Source organism: Diadema setosum, chromosome 4 (genome assembly GCF_964275005.1).
Source record: "Diadema setosum chromosome 4, eeDiaSeto1, whole genome shotgun sequence".
NCBI lineage: Eukaryota > Metazoa > Echinodermata > Echinoidea > Diadematoida > Diadematidae > Diadema > Diadema setosum.
In genome coordinates, this window is record NC_092688.1 from 28,053,174 (window position 1) to 28,073,801 (window position 20,628).

A 20,628-nucleotide genomic window follows, 5' to 3' on the forward strand; every position below is an offset into this window, starting at 1 on the left:
AACACAGCACAGTGGGGGCATGAAACACACACACAAAAGTAATGACAAACATCGACACTTACGGGCATTCCCAGTCTCCCTCACGGAATGATCCTCCACCTCTTCCACCTCCACGACCGCCTCGTCCACCACGGTCCATTCCACCACGACCACGACCACCACGGTCAAAGCCACCACGGCCACGTCCCCGACCAGCTCGGTTAGCTGGGCGCTGAGCAAGCTCTACCTTGATAGTTTTGTCCATAAAAGTTTTGCCTTGGATCACAATAGGAGAAAAATATAATCAGTAAAAATAAGATTTCCTCCAGCTTTACAGTACAATCACATCACTTACTCACTTACATCCACTTATATAAAACAACAAACAATAACTACACCACCAAGATACAATGCCTTCTGCATTCTTTAAGATACTTGAATGGAAATTTGGTACATACCTCCCAATCTTTCTAACTGAAAAATTAGGATTTGGCTCAAAAGAAAGAAACCCTTTTAACTGAAAAACGGACGATTTGGCTCAAAAGTAGGAAAGAAAGAGCAGTTCCCATAGGAGTGTGTAGTAAAATTATCAAGCAAAGTAGGAAATTCCTATTGAAACAAGAGCTAGGAAAGGTCAAAATTCAGAGTTTCCTCCAAATTTACAATGGATGGGATGTCTGCTGGCATAAACTGGCATGAAAGCAAACACACAAATGTCAACCACCAAAAAAAAAACAATAAAAAAAAATCAATGTGATAGTCTTCAATCCTTTTCTCTCCCCTAATCCTAACAGATTGATCAAATGTGCAAGAAATTGAAAACAAACTGTAAATGCACTACTGGCTTGATCTAGTCAGAGGAACTAGAAATGTATAGACACACTACCCCCACCCCCCCCCCAAAAAAAAAGAAAAAAAGAAGAAGAAATCACAGGTTTTACATACCATTGAACCAGTCAATAGCTGCTTTGGCCGTCATCAGGTCATCATAAGTCACTGTGGCCTCACCCGTGGGCTCACCAGTCTGCTTGTTCTTGTAGATCCAGATTCTCTGCTTTCCACTTCTCTTATCAAGCTACCAATTATAAAAAAAAAAAAAAAAATACTTGCTAAGTATGATTGTACAGACCTTCTGTTCAAAGAGGTACCACTCCTCACTCGGGTATCATATAGTAAAATTGCTTAATTTTTCCTGTTTCACAAGCAGCGTCTTCTGCAGTAGTACATATGGTACAGCTGATCAATTACTTACAGTATCTTGACAAACTTAACCATATGAACAACAGAGAAATCTACTGAACAACGAAATGTACCAGGAAAGTTTTAAGTCATGTGTCATCAGTTACATGTGGGGAAGATGTTCATCATCCTTGACGTTTCTGATTCCATTTTCTCTTCTGTATATCAGAACTTGTTGCCACCTCTTTCCATTTTCAACCCTCTCCCTTACAGGGCACAGAGACACTACGTATTATTATTATTCTTAAGTAAACATACAGCTGACTTACAGAGAATAAGAAAACAAGATTGATTTGTGTACTATGGTTTTTAGAAGTAGTCTATTACATTTTGGCAATTCTAGCGTAAGTAGTACAATCAGAATTCTCGCTACAGCCAGTGACGTAAAAAACTCCTGCGCACGCTAAAGAGCTCTGTCACAGGTGCACTGTGGGATTCCTCGGTCCATTGTTCGCTTCTGGTTGTCTAACGCGAGTCGCACCAAATGATTCATTGGAGTTCTTTGTCTGCTTTTCCGTTGTTAGCCCTTTTTTTCTTGGCTATAATTCAGCTTAAAAGAGTTGAAAGTGTCTAAGCTTTACTGATTTGCGGTCACTTGAGTTATGGTTCACTACTGCAAGGCTTCAATGTGGTGGTCACATGATGGAAAGCGAAAAAATCAACCAAAAAATACCTCTTTATAAAGACAGAGCGTGTTGTAAGTGCATGTGCAGCCAAAACCGGGACTAGTTTGCCACCCGAGCTATCCCATAATGCATCTAAAACGCTGCTCTGCGCACGGCACCTACGTATTGGCAATACCCTCAATTAGCAGCCATACATCTTAAAGGTCCAGTTTACCTTTGGGAGCAGTGATTTGAAAAAAGTTCAAGAGCTTATGTGTAGGTCAGTAGTATCACAAAACATCCTACCATATATATAATTTTTTAATAAAGTCTATAGCCTAATATGAGGAGAAATACCATTTTTCTCATTAAACCATAACTGTAGACAGTTTAGTCTGGAAGCATTTTTATTATAACTATTGCTCACATTTTGTATATGCAACAATACTTAACATCGATTATACTGGTTCAAATTTTTACACTGGCTATTTTTATCCTTAGCTCACATTTCAGAACTATTTAAAGGCACTAATCCTGGGGTTTTGTTTCATCTGCAAATGGTAAATTATGCCTTTAATGACACGTGGCTAAAGAAGAATGCAAAATTTGTTTTCCTTGTTAGCAGTTTACACATACTGATGAAGTGTTTTTTTAAGGTGACACTAAATTTGATGGTGACGAAAAGGTTCTAGTTCACACAAAATATTCCTACAATTTTGAAAAGATCACCATTACCTTTATTATACCAATCTGGCCAAAGAATTGTGACAGCTTGGTCTCTGTGACATCAGGGCCCATTCCACTGATGAAAACAGTATCCTCTTGTATTTCCATGTCTGTCAAGGGGGAAAAAATGTTAAATTCAGTCTCAGAGAAAGGTAGCTATCTCAAATTAATACACAGATTGAAGAGAAAAGACTTTTTTTTTCCCCTCCAGAGAAATCAGAACTCCTGGAAATCTTCGTACCAAGACTTGTGAGACATGGCTAATAAAACTAGAACTATCACCCAATGTGATAAATACCCCCACGTAACACTGAGGGAGTTAGCTCAACCAGCAATAATTTTGTCTGCTTTTCATTGGGGGAAAAAAAATGTTACCATGGCAATGCATTGTTCACCATTGAATGCATGTATTTTGTTCACTGTAAGTCACATGTGCCATATCTCGAGTCATGTGCTCAAAAAATGAGTAAGACAACTAAACTGGCAATTTGTTGTGATTTTCATTAAGAATGTTACTACCATGGCAACACAATGCTTGAAATTAAAAAAAAATTAAGTTTGCACAACTATATATCAGCTTGGTAACATATGCCAAATTCCAAGCCAAATGCTCAGAAGCTGAGGGAGCTGGCTGAATTCCATTATTCTATGATTTTCATTCAAAATATGCTGTTACCATGGCAACACACTTTTCAACAATGACAAAAGATAAATTTAGCACATCTAGGTAATAAGTGGTAACATGTGCCAAATTTGAAGCCAAATGCTCAAAGAGAGTTAGCTGAATCCAAATTTTTGCATGATTTTTACTGAAAATATACTGTTACCATGACATTTTTGCACGATAGCGATCACATGTGCTAAATTTCAAGCCAAAAGCTCAAAGACTGAGGGAATGAAATGAAACTAGTTTTTTGTATGATTTTCATTCAAAAGAAGCTGTTACCACGACAATGCATTGGTCAACAATTACGGAAGAATTTGCATGTGTATGTACTATAGATGTCACATGTACCAAATGCCCTATTAAAGTGAAAACAAAGTTCTGGTAAAGGCCTGAGAACCCGTCTGGCACCATTTCATATTTGCTTGCAATATATCGAAAGAGTCTACAAAGAAACTTACCTGGCTGACGCGGTTTGCCGGAATGATGAGTCGTTTTGGAGTATTTTGAGAAAAATAATAAAAGTCGGTAGACCGACTTTTATTCCAGAAGGCTCCAGACTAACTCGGTCTCAGGGAAAACTCGACCCTATTTCAGACAATTTACACACAGTTCGTGATCGCCATGTTCATCAGTACTCTATACTACGGGTACCAAACGAGGCCTTGATGAGCAGACAGGAAAGACAGTCAGTGCGTGCTAATCCTGTACAAAACAAATGGACAGCGCGCGGTCCTCAAAGTATACGCACATCACTTCAGTTGCTGAGACGCGCGGTCTTTGAAGTTTTTGTTGTTGTTTATCAAGCGTCTTTGATTGTTTTTAGAGGTGCTTGAGAGGCGCACACTAATTTTGCATGCGCGCCAAAGAGGTTTTTGATGCGCGCGTTGTAACAGCTCGGACCATACTGCGAGTAGCCAGAACGCTACAATGTACAGTAGTTTATACAGGCCGCTCCCATATGCATAGTACAACGCTGTACAATCCAGAGGGACAACCAAACAACTCATCCCGCCGTCAAGCAAAGCGAGGCCGAGTTATCCCCGAGTCCGAGTCTAGCCTGTGACCCCGTTCGGGTAAGTTCTGAGACTGAACGTTTTTGGTTAATATTTCCCATTTTCGTCGTTACCCATCGAATATCTTGTTATTACAGCGTTATTCCGCACATCTCCTAGCCATACGTTCACATTTTGGAGCAGAATTTGACAACTTTTGCAGGCGTACCAGAACTTTGTTTGGGCTTTAACATGCAGAAATGTCGGCAGCCTCGCAATAAGTTGCAAAATTGAGTAAGGTTCCCTGTACTTAATCTATGCCTGGATGAGTTCCTCTTCTACAAAAAATCTCAAGTTTATGATATTCAAGGTTGCTACCAAAATTGCTCATCAGTCAGTCACTAGGAGGCAACAGAATCTTACCTCCACGGTCACCACCATTATCAGAATCCCCACCGTATCCACCGCCGCCACCTTTAAATGCAAGAAGGAAAATAACATTCTATTAGTTTATGCCACAAAACATGTATTCAACAACATATTTCTTTTTGTTTTCTTGTTCCATCCATCTGGCCTTTGGCTGCTATATAAGAGTCAAAAGAAAAGCAAAGTTAGTTACACAAGCCTTATGCTGCACATGCCTTTAACACAATGAACCTGTTCACTTCAGTTGTCACAGAGTTCAAGACTTCTAGGTCTGCAATACGATTTGTCATTAGCTTGCTTAATACCACTTCCTTTCAAAGGCACATCCACATGCATTTGTGGCACCATAACTCTTTACTCCTTTCATCATTATGACACACATAATAAACACTGACACATCTGTAATATTGTTTTACCCACGTTTTGAGTATATTTACCAAAATTAGCTTGCTGAGAAAAGTTAGTGCTGCTAAGCTTAGTGTACACAAACCTTATTTATGAACATTTGAGTACTGGGTTTCACACATTCAACTTTAGAAAGTTGTGCTCCCAATAAGACTTGTGCACTTGCACCTAGTTATACAACTCTTCCTGTAATAAAGAGCTTGTGAATATGATCCCCATAACATGCTACATACAGATAAAATGAAGGCTTTGCATAAAGCTGACACATGACAATTCTAACAGACAGGACTGTTTAGAAAGGCTTTGGTAAGTCCTGGTGCATTCAGCACCTGCATAACACACACACACACACACAAACACACAAAGAACAAAAAAAAAAAAAAAACTCCAAACAAACAAACAAACAAACAAAACAAAACAAAGACAGAAAAATTTGTAGCAAAAATATTGTGCCAATCCCATGTTTCACATACATTTACATGGCTACACAACTGAAAATTGATTAATGATTTTGCTTTGTTTTCCTTTGTTTTTGTTTTTGTTTTTTTTTTCTTTGCTGTCAAAAGCAATCCTATTGCAAAGCCAATCTTCAACTGAAAAGCAAGTCAGAAAAAATAACTATATGCGACAAACCCCACTGGGCTTTCAACTGGTTCCCACTCTTGTATTTCACTCTACTACTATAAAGGCTAGGAAACAGATGACAGGATAGAAATGTGATCCCCTTTCTTATCCATGTCTTGTAACAGTGTATAAACTTTTGTGCAAAGTGTAGGATTAATATGTTCCTATCCACCCAAAACTGAAATAATTTCCTCTGATAACTACCGCTATTCATTTGCACATTAAATCAAATGCATACTGCACACAAATTTACATCATCTTGCCAATGGAGTATTACCCGCTTAAAGCTCTAGGGGACAGACTATTGCATGAGGCTTACAAAGAGAAGCAAGATCCCCCTAGGGATGCTTGTATTAGACTTATCAGACTTGTATTAGCACAAAGTAATTAACGTAATTGTGCTCATTTTTCACCATACACACAGATACAGTAGACCATTTTCTGTGTTTTGTTACTTCACTCACATAATAGCCATTGCTCACTTGTATGAACACACACAAGATGTGGCCCTTCAACCCATTCCAGTATCTCTTTTTTTTTACCCAGTTTGATGTAACTTGAATTTTGTATACAACACACACAATTACAAGTGTCAAAACCCCCCGTTTTGCACACTTGCAACTCTCTTAACAAAGCTGAGCTAGCACAGCCCTAGCCTTTTGGCAAGGTCTCCTGGCCGAGGCTTGAAAAGAGACTGTGAGGGAACTAGTGAACCCGAGACTGAGTGGTGCAGCCAGGGGGCCTTTTGGAACCTGACATGAATTTCTCATCTTAAACCTCGTATCTTGTCAATTCTGCTACCAAAAAGGTAGCTACCAATCGGTGACCGCACTGCCACAATGATGTTGCATCTAGTGACTATGCATGTCGGCAGCTTGCTCATCCTGATGCTTCGTAATCCAGCCTGCGCTGCCTGCGTTGACACGTAATTCATTAGCATACCAATTGCGGATTGACTCATGAATACATGAATAATTCATGCTCACATGTCGCGAAGCAGCAGGAAAAAACCAAGTTTGAAAAGGTCTTGTGGCTGCGCTACTCAGTCTCGCATTCACCCGTTTCTCAAAATGCTCGGTGTGGCGAATTAAGTCTCATTCCTCAGCAACAAGGCCTTGTCAAAAGGCTATCACAGCCCCAGCCTTATGCTGCAAACCATCTTATTCTACATTGGTTTTGGAGCGCAGATTTCACATCCCTAATACCACCTCACTGTCCTATTGCACACACACTTGAACGTAAAAGAAGCCATTTTCTTCATGGCAACTTGTTCCACAGGGTTAAGAGCAACATCATATGCTCCTCTGCAACAGGATCACTGGAAAGAGATATTTTGACATGTATAACAACATGTGCATGACACAAAGATACAACAAACCAACCCACGATATAATGATGGATAGCTGTACCTCATTAACAAACAAAACAAAAACATTTGGAAATCAATTCCAAACTTCTTTAGGACTGTCTACTTTCATGCAGGTATTAAATAGTTTTTTTCATGTGATGAGCAACAAAACGGCATTTCTTATTCTTTTAAAAATTTATATAAGATCCAGCTGTTCTTATGCTGCCCATCTAAAATGCTTTGAAACCTGAAACTGTAAAACAAAACAGCATATACTTCTTGAAAATATTATAGACTTCATCAGGATCTGTCTCTGTCAAGATTTATAACTGAAAATGACCGATCACTTGGTTACACTGATAACCATGACACTGAATAAGGAGGGAGATTCAAAATGGTGATAACGCACCAAGTGGTGGTGTACCCCAGCTTAACTTACCACCAAACTTATTGAAGCCACCCCTGCCGCCACGGTCACTAGTAGAAGGTAAAAAAATGGGGAGTCGGACGTAAGCTTAGGAGTGTGGGGCGCGTGTTTATAGGTTTCTCTTTTTAAATCTTGCAGGTGAACACCATCTGAAGCCTGGTGTCCATTGGCTCGTGTGCCCCACTCTCACTTTAAGCATCTACAGCACTTATTCTCCTTCAAATCTTCTGCTTCTTGGCGTCAAAGGGAGACATCACAGCCATAAAGTTATGGTTGTGCTGGCAGGAGTCTGGGAGGATACATTCCTTCTCTCAGAATGCTCATCTTGCAAGCAAAGGACTCTATCAAGCCATTCCCTATAATACTTGAAAGGTGTATTTCAAGGTGATGCCCTCATGTGCACTACATTCCATTATTCCAAATATATAAAAACTTTGCAGATTGCTATTGCCTAGTTGTCGCGCATTGTTGGTTGTAAGAGTCCTTTGCAAGAAGAAGATATATCAAGAAGGGCATTCTTCACAGATCAAAAGTACCAGACAATTTCATGACACTTACATATTATTCGATCAATTTTTACAGTGAAAGACTTGAAAACAAATTGACAATTTCAGAAAAACATACAACTATAAACTTACAGGCTGGGACACAAAACCAGCAACTTGTAAGTTTGAGCTAAAAGTGTTCAAACTTACCATGAACCAAACAATAATTTTAGCCTTCTGAATACAAGGAACTATAATCACACAAAAGCATGATTAAATTGCTTAATAGGAGTCACATATCAATTAAGGGAGTTCATCATCCTCTAAACACAGATAGAGCTTCAGAGATTAAGCATGAGGCACCAGTAAAAAAAAACTGCAGACATTCACATCAGAATATAGGATCCAAGGGTATCAAGGGAGATGAGAATTATGTACATCTAAATAGGTAAAATTCATTCATTTGTTGAGGTTTTTAAACTAATTGCCAGGGCATAAAGATACTTTTTAGTTTTTAGGGCATCTCATGCAGAAGCTGGGAGAATTGGCAGCATATTATTCTGGTACTCATCTTGATAAAAGCATCTGTTTTGATGTATATCTCGATGTTATAATTTTCTGTGCCCATGTTCGCTATAAAGTTATATCATTCACTTTATCTTGGAAGACAGTAATAGAATGACTTCACAAGACCTTCTTGCAGCTGTTTCACATTAAAGAACATGTGAGCATGAGTTTGAAAAGATCCATCTGCAGTGTTTATGCATCAAGTGAACGATAATTGCATGCATTAATGCAGCTCTGTATTTTCAACAAAAGAATGGATGAACCCCTTTTACATTACATTGTTTAATGCAATATACCCTTATAGCAGAAAATAAAGACTAACACACACAATAATGTCTGATTTGAACCATTGTACATGTGAGCAGTATCATCCACCTCTGGGACACATAAAATGAACACAACCCATGCAGTTCATCAATGCTTTTTAAATCAAACCCAGATAAATGTCATTCCATTTTGCAATAAAAAAAATATTTGAAACTACACTGAGACTTTTCTCTTCCTTGAAAACTTAATTTGGGTAAAATCAGAAATCAATAGCTCTTTGGTTTGGTTGTGAATTCATTTATTCCTGGTATGGAAAAATCAAGACATCCGTCATGTTTGCTATAAAAGGGAGGAAAACAGGTAACCAGAAAATGGAGATAACCGCAGATATTATAAACAAATGTTTTTTCAGCAAACTATTTGAAACACCAATGACGAGTTACATTATTGTGAGGGGGGGGGGGGGGGACCCAGAATGAAGGAGCATTTGTCACTACTGACTTGGAACGAATATTTGGTCAAAATCGTATAAAAACATGATAGTATTCTGGTTGTTGGGTAAAGGGCAAATTATATCAGCATTGCCTCACAGAAGAAAATGCTCTTGGGTCACCAGGTTCATACACACCTCTACAAGTAATACATTACTAATCACATCACGCCAGCAGTTAGGTGGAGTGAAAAAAAAGAAAGAAAGAAAGCTGCTGTATGGATGCTGACTTCACCATGAACGACAGTACACCAACAGACCTAATGTACACTTGTGCATATTCTTTTTAGATCTAAAAGTTAGGACACACCTTTCAATATTGTATTCATTGATACTGAAAAACTGCAAACACAAATGACCTGTCAGTTGACTAATGTTAAAATGATATTGATAGAACTGAGCTGGATGAATTGCAAGAGGAACTAGAAACTGACTACAACCAAGAGTATAGTTTTGGTTGAGATAGGGGACTCAGTCTTAACATTTTGCGAGATAATTATAAACCACCAATGAAACTAATTAAAGAGCGTACAATTCTAAGAGCTATTCAATGTCTATTTGATGAAAATTGGTTTTAAAATGGCCGAGATATCCAAATACAAAGTAAAACACAGTGGTCCTAATGAAAAGGCGGGTCCAAGCTTTTATTGGACCTCTTCGTTTCTGGATATCTCAGCCATTTCAAGACCAATTTTTATCAAATATATTTTGGATTCCTCTTAGGCCTGTATGCTCTTCATATTTCATAAGAAGTTAGAAACCTGAAGCCCCATCTCAACCCTAACTATATATATATCTCTTTAAATGCAAAGTCATCCCAAATGGGTCAAATCACAATATGCACTGATGTACACTGTAAATTATTTCTCAACATAGAATGAGTACACATAAAGAGTTCACATTATTTAATGTAACATACAGCACAATCTCTAGTATTCCAGCACTGCACTCCGATAAATCCTTGTAAATGACCAACAAAATCTTAAAGAGATCTACTTTCTTGCCATGAAAATTAAATGGTTTTCTTGGCATCCTATCTTGAAATCTCAATTGATGTTCCCATCAACTACATTTATCAACAACAATTCAGAAGAATCAGACTCTATAACAAGTTGCAAGGGATGATGGGCACATTAGGTTTAGCAACAGCTCAAAATTTGAAAAAAAGTAAGACATAGAACATCATTCTAAACTGTTGACAATACATTTGATCACATTTACTACTTAGATAACATGCTCATCCATCAATTTACTTGAATCATTGGTAATTTGGAGTCTTATTTAAAACAACAAAAAATCAAACTTAAAATTAAAATTAATCATTAATATATCCAACTCTAAAGTATGCACTAAAAATACCTCTGTAATGTGTGGGTTGAAATGCAAAGAAGTACATACATTGTATGTTCAATCACTGCACACTTTGTTTGCAATGTGATCTGCAGTAAAACTACAGTTCATGCTTTGATCTCATTTCTTTCAATTTATGATCGTCATGGCCTACAATTCTTGAGCATTCCCCTCTGTCTTCAAAACACAAACCAATAAGCAAATGCAAACAAAATGTCTACTAAAGTGGTTAATATTTTCCATTCTCTTTATACTTTCTTTTCGACATATGTTCAAACTTTCCTTTCAAATAAAATGAAGTAGAATATGAATGTTTCATACTATGGCAATGAAAGTGGCTTCTGACCATTTAACTATCCTTAGGTCAACATTGACAAACATTAGAACCAGCCAATTCACAAAAAATTCTTTACTTTAGCATCACATAACCGACATAAACTACATGACATATCTTTGGCTAATGGGTCAGTAGAAATGTGCACATATCAAGGCAGACACATAGGAAGTCTGTGACAGATAATATATAGCAGGGCTATACACAACTTTTTTTTTTTTTTTTTTGAACTTGCCCTTTGAACTAGTAGATTTCTCCCGTTCATATTTTTACTCCCCAGAAGGAGAACCTACCTGTTAAAATAAATAAGCTTGAATCTGGGATTGTAAGAGCTGTGATTTATTATGTATCTAGTCATAAACTTTCATCACAGTTCTGCACAGCCATCATCAATGATATTTGATATGTGCTGGCATACTACACATTGCATAGAGTCAGACACACACATACGACACGACAAAGACACAGATGCATAGCAGATGTTTTACATTCAAGCTTAAAAAGCAAGCAAATATAATTTTTTTTTTTCAAAACTTTAATCTCACTTTACAACTGAAATTTTATTTCTGCGTTTGGGCCAGTAAACTTTATACTCATACTTGCCCAACAAATCTTACTTGCCAAGGGCAAGTGCTGATATCAAGTCCTGGAGAGATTGGTGTAACAGAAGTCTTACTTGTATTGAGATCCTTGAATAGCCAGAAAATATTGCAAAGGTGTCAAGCAAAATGAAAACCCATATTTACTACTGTATTGTGCTGTGCTTATAACAGCCTGTGCGAGACCAGTACCATATTTCTGTGATAATGAACTGCATTATCCAACAGTGTGTAGACCAAAGAAATAACAGTATCAAAACTGCAGTTTGTTTGGGGTTTTTTTTCCCACAGTTCTTCAGGTTGACAATAAGCAAGAGACCTCGTGGGTCTGGCACTCATCCAAGTATTAGAATATTACCTGAGAAGAACATAGCAAACTTGAGGCTTCAGGGGACCTCCAGGGGACATAGTGCAAATTCTATGACACTGGCAATAATAGCTGCCAAGTTTGTTGACAATTTGACTGTGAGTCTTCAAAAAGATAAACACGTGCAAACTGCATCCCAATTTTGGTCCCACATAGAGCCCAAAGAATTAGGTTTACTCGAGAAATTGAGATCTTATCACCCTACAGATGCTAGCTGCCAAGTTTGGTGAAAACCTGTCATGGGGTTTTCATGACGCTGAAAATCTAATAAGTTTATGCACCATGCACGACAAACAATACATGATCGTAACAGCTCACCTGCGAACTGAGGCGACCAAAGAATAAGCATTTGATACTTAATGAAAAAAAGAAAAATATCAAACGAGTTGGAGAAAATCCACATTATGATACTCTGTTAAAAAATGCATCCCCCAATTGCCAGCATAAGAGTAATGCAGACAATTCAATAAAACATGTTTTTAGAAATGCCTGAAAAAAAAAAAAATCATGGAAAATCTACACAAGCACCTCTGATGATGTCGCGAGAAAGAGATGATCTTTTGACTGCACCTTGCAAATAATGTGCATCATTTTGAATTGTATTCACAAAAAACACAAAAAGGAGGCAATGTGGATATTGTGCAGATGATAGCATTGAAACAGTGTGGATCACTCAAGCTTCAATTTTATGACCAAATAACGCAGTTAGTATCCTCCCAATTGAGATTACAAAGGGGTATAAATCAATCAGAAATGAGAGTTTTGCCCAGTGACTGCAATGACAGTCTGAGTAGTCATTTAAGACCAAATTTTGAAAATTTGTGCACTGCTGAGCTACTTACCTTGCAAAGTTTGATATCAAAAGTAACCCACTGAATATTGCAAACTGGAAGCTCCACATATTTCTGTCTCACTAAATATTAATAGACAGACATCCTCAGCCGACGTTATTGCTAGAACATATTCAACCAAATGGAATTATCTATCACCTACACCTATCCCTACTATCACGTTCATGTCAATAGCTATTTCTAACCATTCCAACCAAATTAACATTACCACTGAACATTCTGAGCTGAATGAGAGGAAATGTTGCATCACTACTATTTCACATCAACACTCTTCTATTTTTACAATTTCCACTATACAGATTATATAACTACTGAACAGTCCTAGCTGAAATTACAGCTAAAAATGACAAATACCATTTCTAGTATAATTTCAGAGACTATGATCTTGAGGGATTTGCCTGAAATCTCATAAACACACATGTCAAGTAACATACACTGTAACTGCACCAGGTACACAGAATGTACTGAACGTGTTTGATAATAAGATGTCAGCAGGAGAGACAAATGGACAAGCTTGACAGACAATGCCTCAGCCACACTTCTGGGTGAAGGCATAACAATTCTGGACTTTACCACCTGACCATCAAACATCACAGGATGTGATTAATTTGAAAGTGTAGCAAAATGCAACGATGGTCCAGTCACTGCATGTCAATAATGTCCTCAAGCACAAGTACTCAAATTGTACATTTGAGTACCAAGTAGATAAATGGCACTGAATATGAGAATTTACATGAATTTACATGAATAGCATCAGCATGGACAGCCAGGCACAGACTGCTAGTCAAGATAGTGAATGGAGTATTGTATGAGTGAAGTGCTTTTTCATAATTGTGCAGACTTTGCTATTTTTTTTTCTTTCATTTCGTAAGAAAAGAAGAAAGATGCCTTTAAAAAAAAAGGATATGAGGTCAACATTCTTGATTATGTGTAACTGCAACAAATCAAATGATGAACTTGTGTCTCAACCAGGTAAAACTTTGCATTCCTAATAGAGTTCCTATATTCTTGAAGTTTGAAGGCACTTTTTGCAATGCATGTAACATTTCATTACACTGTACCCACAATTTTCTGGCAAATATGTAGCATTTACCACTTTGATTCAAGACTTGGTGTACAATTGCATGCACAGCAAGGATACAGCATACACAATGTACTGCAATAAACATGCAGTATGTACAAAGTGATTTAGTAGTGTTCATCGCTGTCACATAGCAAGCTTTGCTGTTTACAGCTACTTAAAGCATGCTGCTTTCTTTGGCCACTTATATTTGTAAACCTTCTTGTTCCAAATGTGACATTCAGACGTGATAAAGCGTGGAAAAACAGGTAATTTGCATGAATCGCGCTGGGCATTCTAAACTTGTGCGACTTCTCTGTTAGTGTGAAGAGTTTTCCCATCACTATGCAGCATTTGTAATATCAGATATCTTCATATTTTCTGCAATTCTTACTTCATCCATGTGCCAAATGTGAGGAAGTTGTCAGTATGAAATTCACTTGAATCCATCAGACTTTGCTCATAAACATACTTATTCACTACCTTTCATTATATATCTACATACCAAGTTTAAAGGACATAACACTGAGTACTCCTTTGCCCTTCCAGATGGGCTTCCAATATCATCTGCAAACCCGTTAGTAATTCAACACCTTGATGTATCATTGGAATTCTGATAGTATCATTGAGATAGATTTAAATCTGGAAGTGTCATTCATCTGGAGAAAAAAAGAAGCAAAAAACTGTTTCTTGCCACTGTCTCTAATCACATGCACAATCTTGGTCATACATAACACAGTAATGAAGACCAGTCTTCACATACTTTGGTACCATGAAAGAAGAATGATGACCTCAATACAACATGAGTGCACCTCATTCGCATCCGTAAAAAAAAGGCTAGTTAGAAATGTACTCGTTAAGATAACCACACACTCTACTGACCCATACCAAGAGTATGCAAATTTGACTGTTTAAGAAAGTTTCAACAAAGCTTGAACTAGACATACAAGGCATACCATAAAATGATCTGCAAAAAAAAGAGGGGCAAAACTAAGTCCTTGGAATTTGGCTGGTTCTTTACAACTATGTAATACACTGTTCCAAATGTATTCATTTACAGCAATTAGAATGAGTACAAGCACACTCGTTCATGTTAAACATTATGTCCTCTAAGGGACTAACATTATATAGAGCTTAGGTACAATGGATGATACCTGAAACGAGAAACTGTGGCATGTATGATGTTAGACGTAGGAAGCATGAATGCACCAACTCTTGATATGTATAAGCATTACAACACCCTGGACATGATGTAATGGCATATATATACCCCTATTGCATTCAGATTTTCTTCCCTTTTTCTCCCCCCAAAAATGTCTTGAAGATAACCCAATAAAAACAAAAATGGCAGTATTCAGTCACTAACTTCAAATCCCACACCATGTGAGGCTTCAGTACTAAGACATAGGATACCACTTTTCTAAATATTGTAGTTTCTACCGCATTCCAACATGTACTTCATAAACCAGTAAAACCTGAACTGAAGCTAATGGTCAATTCAGAGCTTCAACTTCACGATTGCAGGAGGCAGCCATTTGTCACTCTAAATACCTACTGTACACTAATGTTTGCATTTCTATTGCCAAAAAACCAGGACTGACATACTTGATGCCAGAAGCTTTTTCAAACCCTGTGCCGATTTGCAGTAAATCAACTACATTTACCAACATCACATAACAGAAGTCAGAATGTTACGAGATATTCGCACGATATTCTCTTTCACTCTGAAGAAAAAGTATAACTATAATCTGTGAGCCACATTTCAGTCTAGTACACAACTATTATCCAGGTCTTCCATAAGTTTTCTTTTCCTTTCTTTTTAACGTGACCTACAAACAATGTCTCAACTAGTGAAACAACTATGCTTGAATATGACTTGAAAGATCTGAGATGTGGCCACTTTATTGCTCCAGTTCTTCCTTCCTCTCTCTCTCTCTCTTTCTCTCTCTCATATTTGGTAGTTCATATTTCTGCTGACAAGACTCACCCAAAGCCAGTGCGTCCTCGGCCGCGGAATCCCCCTCTGTCTCCACCATCTCGCCCACCATAACCACCACCACCACTTGGTCCACCTGCAGAATAAGATACTACACAACATTAACCCTATACAGGACAACCTTTTTTAGCTATGCTAAATCTGGGTTGGGAGGGGGGGGGGGGGGCTGATTCAGCACCCCTGATATCTCAACCACCAGTGGCGCGACACCCAAGTTGTAATCTACAAGATTGTGTCTTTAAAATTATCAATTTGTAATTTTAATCAATGGATTATTCAAATTAATCCCAACATCCTGTTAGATAATAATAAAAAGCATTGAAAGTCTTTTTTTTTTCATATATGTTTTAACATATTTAACAATTGTTCACAACTGTACATCATAAAAACTTCCAAGGTCATTTAAATTATTGTTTTTGGAATCTGATGTATTTCCTTGGTTTTTTTTTCTTCGTTTTTTTTTTTTTTTTTTTTTTAAGTGGAAATTGTCATGGACCACTTTTCTATAATAATCAGCGTAAAATTAATCAAAGTGATAAATAGTAAAAATAGTCTGGTTTTTATGAGTTTCATGACAGAGCACCATTCTCCATAAGAGTGAAGAGTGCTTGATATTTAGTTAAATTGTTGTACACTTGCGAGTAAAGCTAACTTTGGACAGTTTCCTCATTCTGTATTTCCAGGAAGGTACTATGATGCTGCTGCTCTTTGTTACTACTGTAAAAGTGGATATTTTTACACGACTAATTTTTCGCGCTTGGCCAGACGAAAAGAGTTTAAGTGTTTTGAATTCCGCAGAATCAAGACATCAACCACTGGAACACATGGCATGAAAAATATTTGCATGCTTTTATTTTTGCGCTTGTTTCTGGTTGCGCGAAATGCGCGAAAATTTCAACACCGAGAAAATTTCCACTTTTACAGTATTTTCATTGAAAGGGTTTGTTTAACCCTAATAGGGCAGGGGCAGAATCCGTCCCACCTCGACTCATTCTTAAATGTACATGATTTGTTGTACAAATATCCTAAAACACATATGGTTATTGGTGCATATGAAATGAATTTCTGTAAGTGATGAGTGCAATGTTGTTGTTTGTTTTTTCCTGCATGTATATGTGTAAATCAGACTGTCATTCATGTGCATTTCTCATTGCTCAGTTTGCTTCTTGGGAAGCAAGTAGAGAAAAATAAACCAGCTGCAACTATTTTAATGTCTTACAGTTGGTGGATAACTTCAGATGTTAGCAGACACACTCATTCTCCCTTCGTGCCGAAAAGAGAAATATTAGCTATCTTGGAAACAGAACATAGAGATCCACCACATCTGAAATTTACACCGAATCAAAATTGAACTTCCATCTCCATGCAGAGACCACACAAGCCAAATTCCCACACATTTCCTCCTCCAAAGTACATCTAGCTTTTGGGGACTTACCCTGAGGAGGGGGTCGGTAACCACCACCACCACCCTGAGGACCAGGCCCACCTGGCTGCTGGTTGTATCCTATGCAGATAACAGCAAAAGAGAACCATGCCTGCTATCAAACTAAGATTCTGGAAGATTAGTCCGTAGGCTCAAGTAATCAGGAGTATTTCTCTTTAAAATTTCATAATGCACCATCACAGAACCGTGTTGACAAGGAAACTTACTGAAATAGGCTCCATGAAAAAACATGCATGCATTTGTCCAAACTGTTTTGCATATATAAATCCCATTAACACTCAATCTGAGCGAGAATCTGGCAGGAAAGCTTCTCTCCCTGGGCCTGATCGCCATTTTCATACAGCGAAAAATGTTGAAACATATGCAGATGTCATAATGGTGACCAATATGCCTGCCACACCTCACTGTATATGCACTGTCAGTTGTATGCAAGCCCATACAAACCCCTTGATAGAATCTTGTCCAAAATATGATCAGCCAAAAGCCCTATTACACCAAGTCAACAGAATACACCAACTGCAGATAAGTAATAATCCCAAGTTGTCAAGACACACATTGACTTTCAAAGCCTAATAAAATGTTTTTAAAAATCACTTGACTTTTCTAGTCCGTTAAAAGAGAGAACCTTCACTTCGCAACTGATTGACAAATTGCCCTTCATCTATGTAAATATGGACTCCATTGATCAGTGTGTTAGAAGTAGCCATGACAAAAGAAATCATGGGCATACATACTCCAGCCAGTGCTGGTTCTAACCCTTATAGTGTGCAGCGGGTACTACGAAATTGTTGAAATCGATGAAATTGTTGCATAAACTTGCTTTTTATTGCAACCGATTAACAAATTGTCCTACATCCACGTAAACAAGGACTGAATTGATAAGTGTTTTAGTAGTCATGACAACAAAAAACAAAAACAACCCTGCGCATATCAACTCAAATTTGTCAATCTCTTGCAGATGTGAATTAAACATTTAATTCTCTTTGATTTCATTTCAAGTGATGATATTCAGTGAAGGTTCATGTGCAGAACAGGAGATGAACTGACTACACTGTTACCTCACCCAAATTTGCGTTAATGTGACTTTGATGAAAGTCACCTTTTTAAGAAAACAAATTTGTGAATTCAACAGTGTGTACCTTGAAACGTTTTGTAACCTGCTCATGCAATTTGACTCTATTAGTGTTATTTCACACAATATTGCAGATCTTTAACAAACCTTTATCACCTATGTTCTTGATTTTACTCTATTTGTGACCCTGCATCACAAAACAAACAAAAAGTCGCCAGACATGAATTTTTAGTTACGGGCAGATTCTTAAAGCGCATACTCTAAGCTTTAAAATGATGCATAACTCAATTCATATGGACTCCCCTAACCTATCTAAATACTTGAAAGAAAGCACACACTGGAAAAGTGTGAACTGAGAAAAGAGGCGTTAAAGTACAGGGTCTATTCAAGCGCTTAATCTTTACCAAGCCGTGCTAGCCGCACAATGTGAGAGGGACAAAACACAGGATGTAAACCACCGAAGCAACAACAATGATTTCAGATTAAGCTGAAATTGAGTATGATCTATCAACACATTCTGTCCATGGTTAATGCCAACTTGCAAAGCAGTAGAATTATCCTTTCAAAAGTTATTAGACTTGAAAGTGAAGAATGTGCACAGGATTTCAAGAAATGAAAAAGGGACTCTGAGACATACGTGATCATTCCATTCTCCCCCCAAAAAAGGGTTGTAGAAAAACTGCTGAAAACACACTTTCCCATTCATATTATGATCCCAAACTAAAGAATAATGTAGGATAGCTCTTTCAGAAAATATGAAAAACTCAAGATTGACTCGGTTGACCCATTTACCCTTTTTTGAGTCCTCACGTAAAATCATGGGGTGCCACTTTTTGCTCGTTTTGTGATGCACGGTCACATTTGATTTCAGTCTATCGTTAATCAACTCACAAAGCATAGAGTGGCATTTTACTATAAATTGCTGATACTATTGTTTTGTGATTGCATACCTCCTTGATAGCCCCCAGACTGCTGCTGCTGCTGCTGATAGCCAACATTGCCACCTCCTGCAAATAACAATCAAGATATTCTATGCTGTAATCACAACATTGATAGCTGTGTAACAAATTCATAGTATTGTGGCACTTACATCAAGTTGTGTTTTTCATGCCTGAATGATGGGCAAGAGTGCAAATTTCATTTTCCTGAGGGATACTTGTTTGTGATTTGTTTGTGGGTTTTTCCCAATGACAGCCAAGAACCTACATAACTAACATTGAAAAGTTGGAAATTTCAACGTGCTCAGCATTGGAGCAGACTTTGGATAAACATCTCTTCCTTAGTTCACTCAATTCCTATATGAAGAACACAACTGAAATTTAGTAATGCAAGTACAATTGCATAAGAATAATGGATTTTCAAATGGCTGTAGCGCAACACAGGATGGTGTGAATATCACTACCATACAGTGTTGATTTTGAGGATGAGGACACAACAAACCTGACTGATTCTGAGGCGGACCATACCCTCCAGAGTTCTGGTTCTGGTAACCTCCTGAAAGACAGAGCAACAAAAATTTCTTGTGTTAGTATCACTTGTGATTATTGGCTCTATCTAGTAAGACTGCCTTTCCATTTTCTCGGCTTGGAGAACCATTATGGATTCAGCAGTGCTCTCAACACCAGGCTAAGGTCCAGAACTGATGGGATGAAAGATATTACTAACGCAGCAAACAAAATGTAAAACATAACACAGAATTTTGTCAAGGTGTCAACTTGATGCAGTGACCTATGGCGAGATCTGCAATTCTTGTTGAGTTGCAGCTTCTAGACACTGACTGGATGCTGACTGAAAAATGTTATGCAGAAAAGCACACATTTCACACAGACACACACTCACAACTGTTGGTGTTGAAAGGTGATGTGTTAGACACTATCAAAGTCTGAACATAACAGAGTAATACCACTACCACTTGGAAGAGATCACAGGAACCATTGCCCTTACCTTGACTACCGGACTGACTGTAGGCACCAGCACTCGTTCTTTGGTAGTGCCCTATTTAATTCAATAAAAACACAAAATGTTCCACTATTAGTGCCTTATCTCTCTCTTTTAATTGGTGCAATGATTAACCCTAAAGGGGCCGGGCTTTTTGGGCTATGCTCAGACCCGGGGGGATGGATTCCGCCGAGATATCGGCCATCGGTGGTGCGATCGCGATGAAATTTGGCATGCGTGAGACCCGCGTCATAATCTACAATATTGTGTCAGAAGTTTTTTTGAAACAAGCAATTTCTAATTTTAATTAATTAATTATGCAAATTAAGCTTAAGATCACATTTTAGCCTAATTAAAAGCATTGAGAGTC

The 20,628-nt window shown here is 37.8% G+C and overlaps 1 protein-coding gene across 17 annotated transcripts in view; it reads right to left on the minus strand.

The window, feature by feature from the left end:
* LOC140227986 (uncharacterized) overlaps nt 1–20,628 on the minus strand; it is a 34,636-nt gene that overhangs the window by 3,805 nt on the left and 10,203 nt on the right. For 3 of the 17 annotated variants that reach the window (XM_072308370.1, XM_072308371.1, XM_072308369.1), the window contains exons 6-15: nt 20,265–20,315; nt 19,761–19,814; nt 19,271–19,327; nt 17,240–17,308; nt 15,796–15,880; nt 7,451–7,488; nt 4,632–4,682; nt 2,559–2,659; nt 925–1,054; nt 63–255 (exon numbers count right to left, since the gene is read on the minus strand). In XM_072308370.1, coding sequence (XP_072164471.1) covers nt 63–255; nt 925–1,054; nt 2,559–2,659; nt 4,632–4,682; nt 7,451–7,488; nt 15,796–15,880; nt 17,240–17,308; nt 19,271–19,327; nt 19,761–19,814; nt 20,265–20,315 — 829 coding nt within the window. The remainder of the gene's footprint in view (nt 1–62; nt 256–924; nt 1,055–2,558; nt 2,660–4,631; nt 4,683–7,450; nt 7,489–15,795; nt 15,881–17,239; nt 17,309–19,270; nt 19,328–19,760; nt 19,815–20,264; nt 20,316–20,628) is intronic. The other 14 variants (XM_072308380.1, XM_072308378.1, XM_072308379.1 and 11 more) reach the window with 12 other exon arrangements.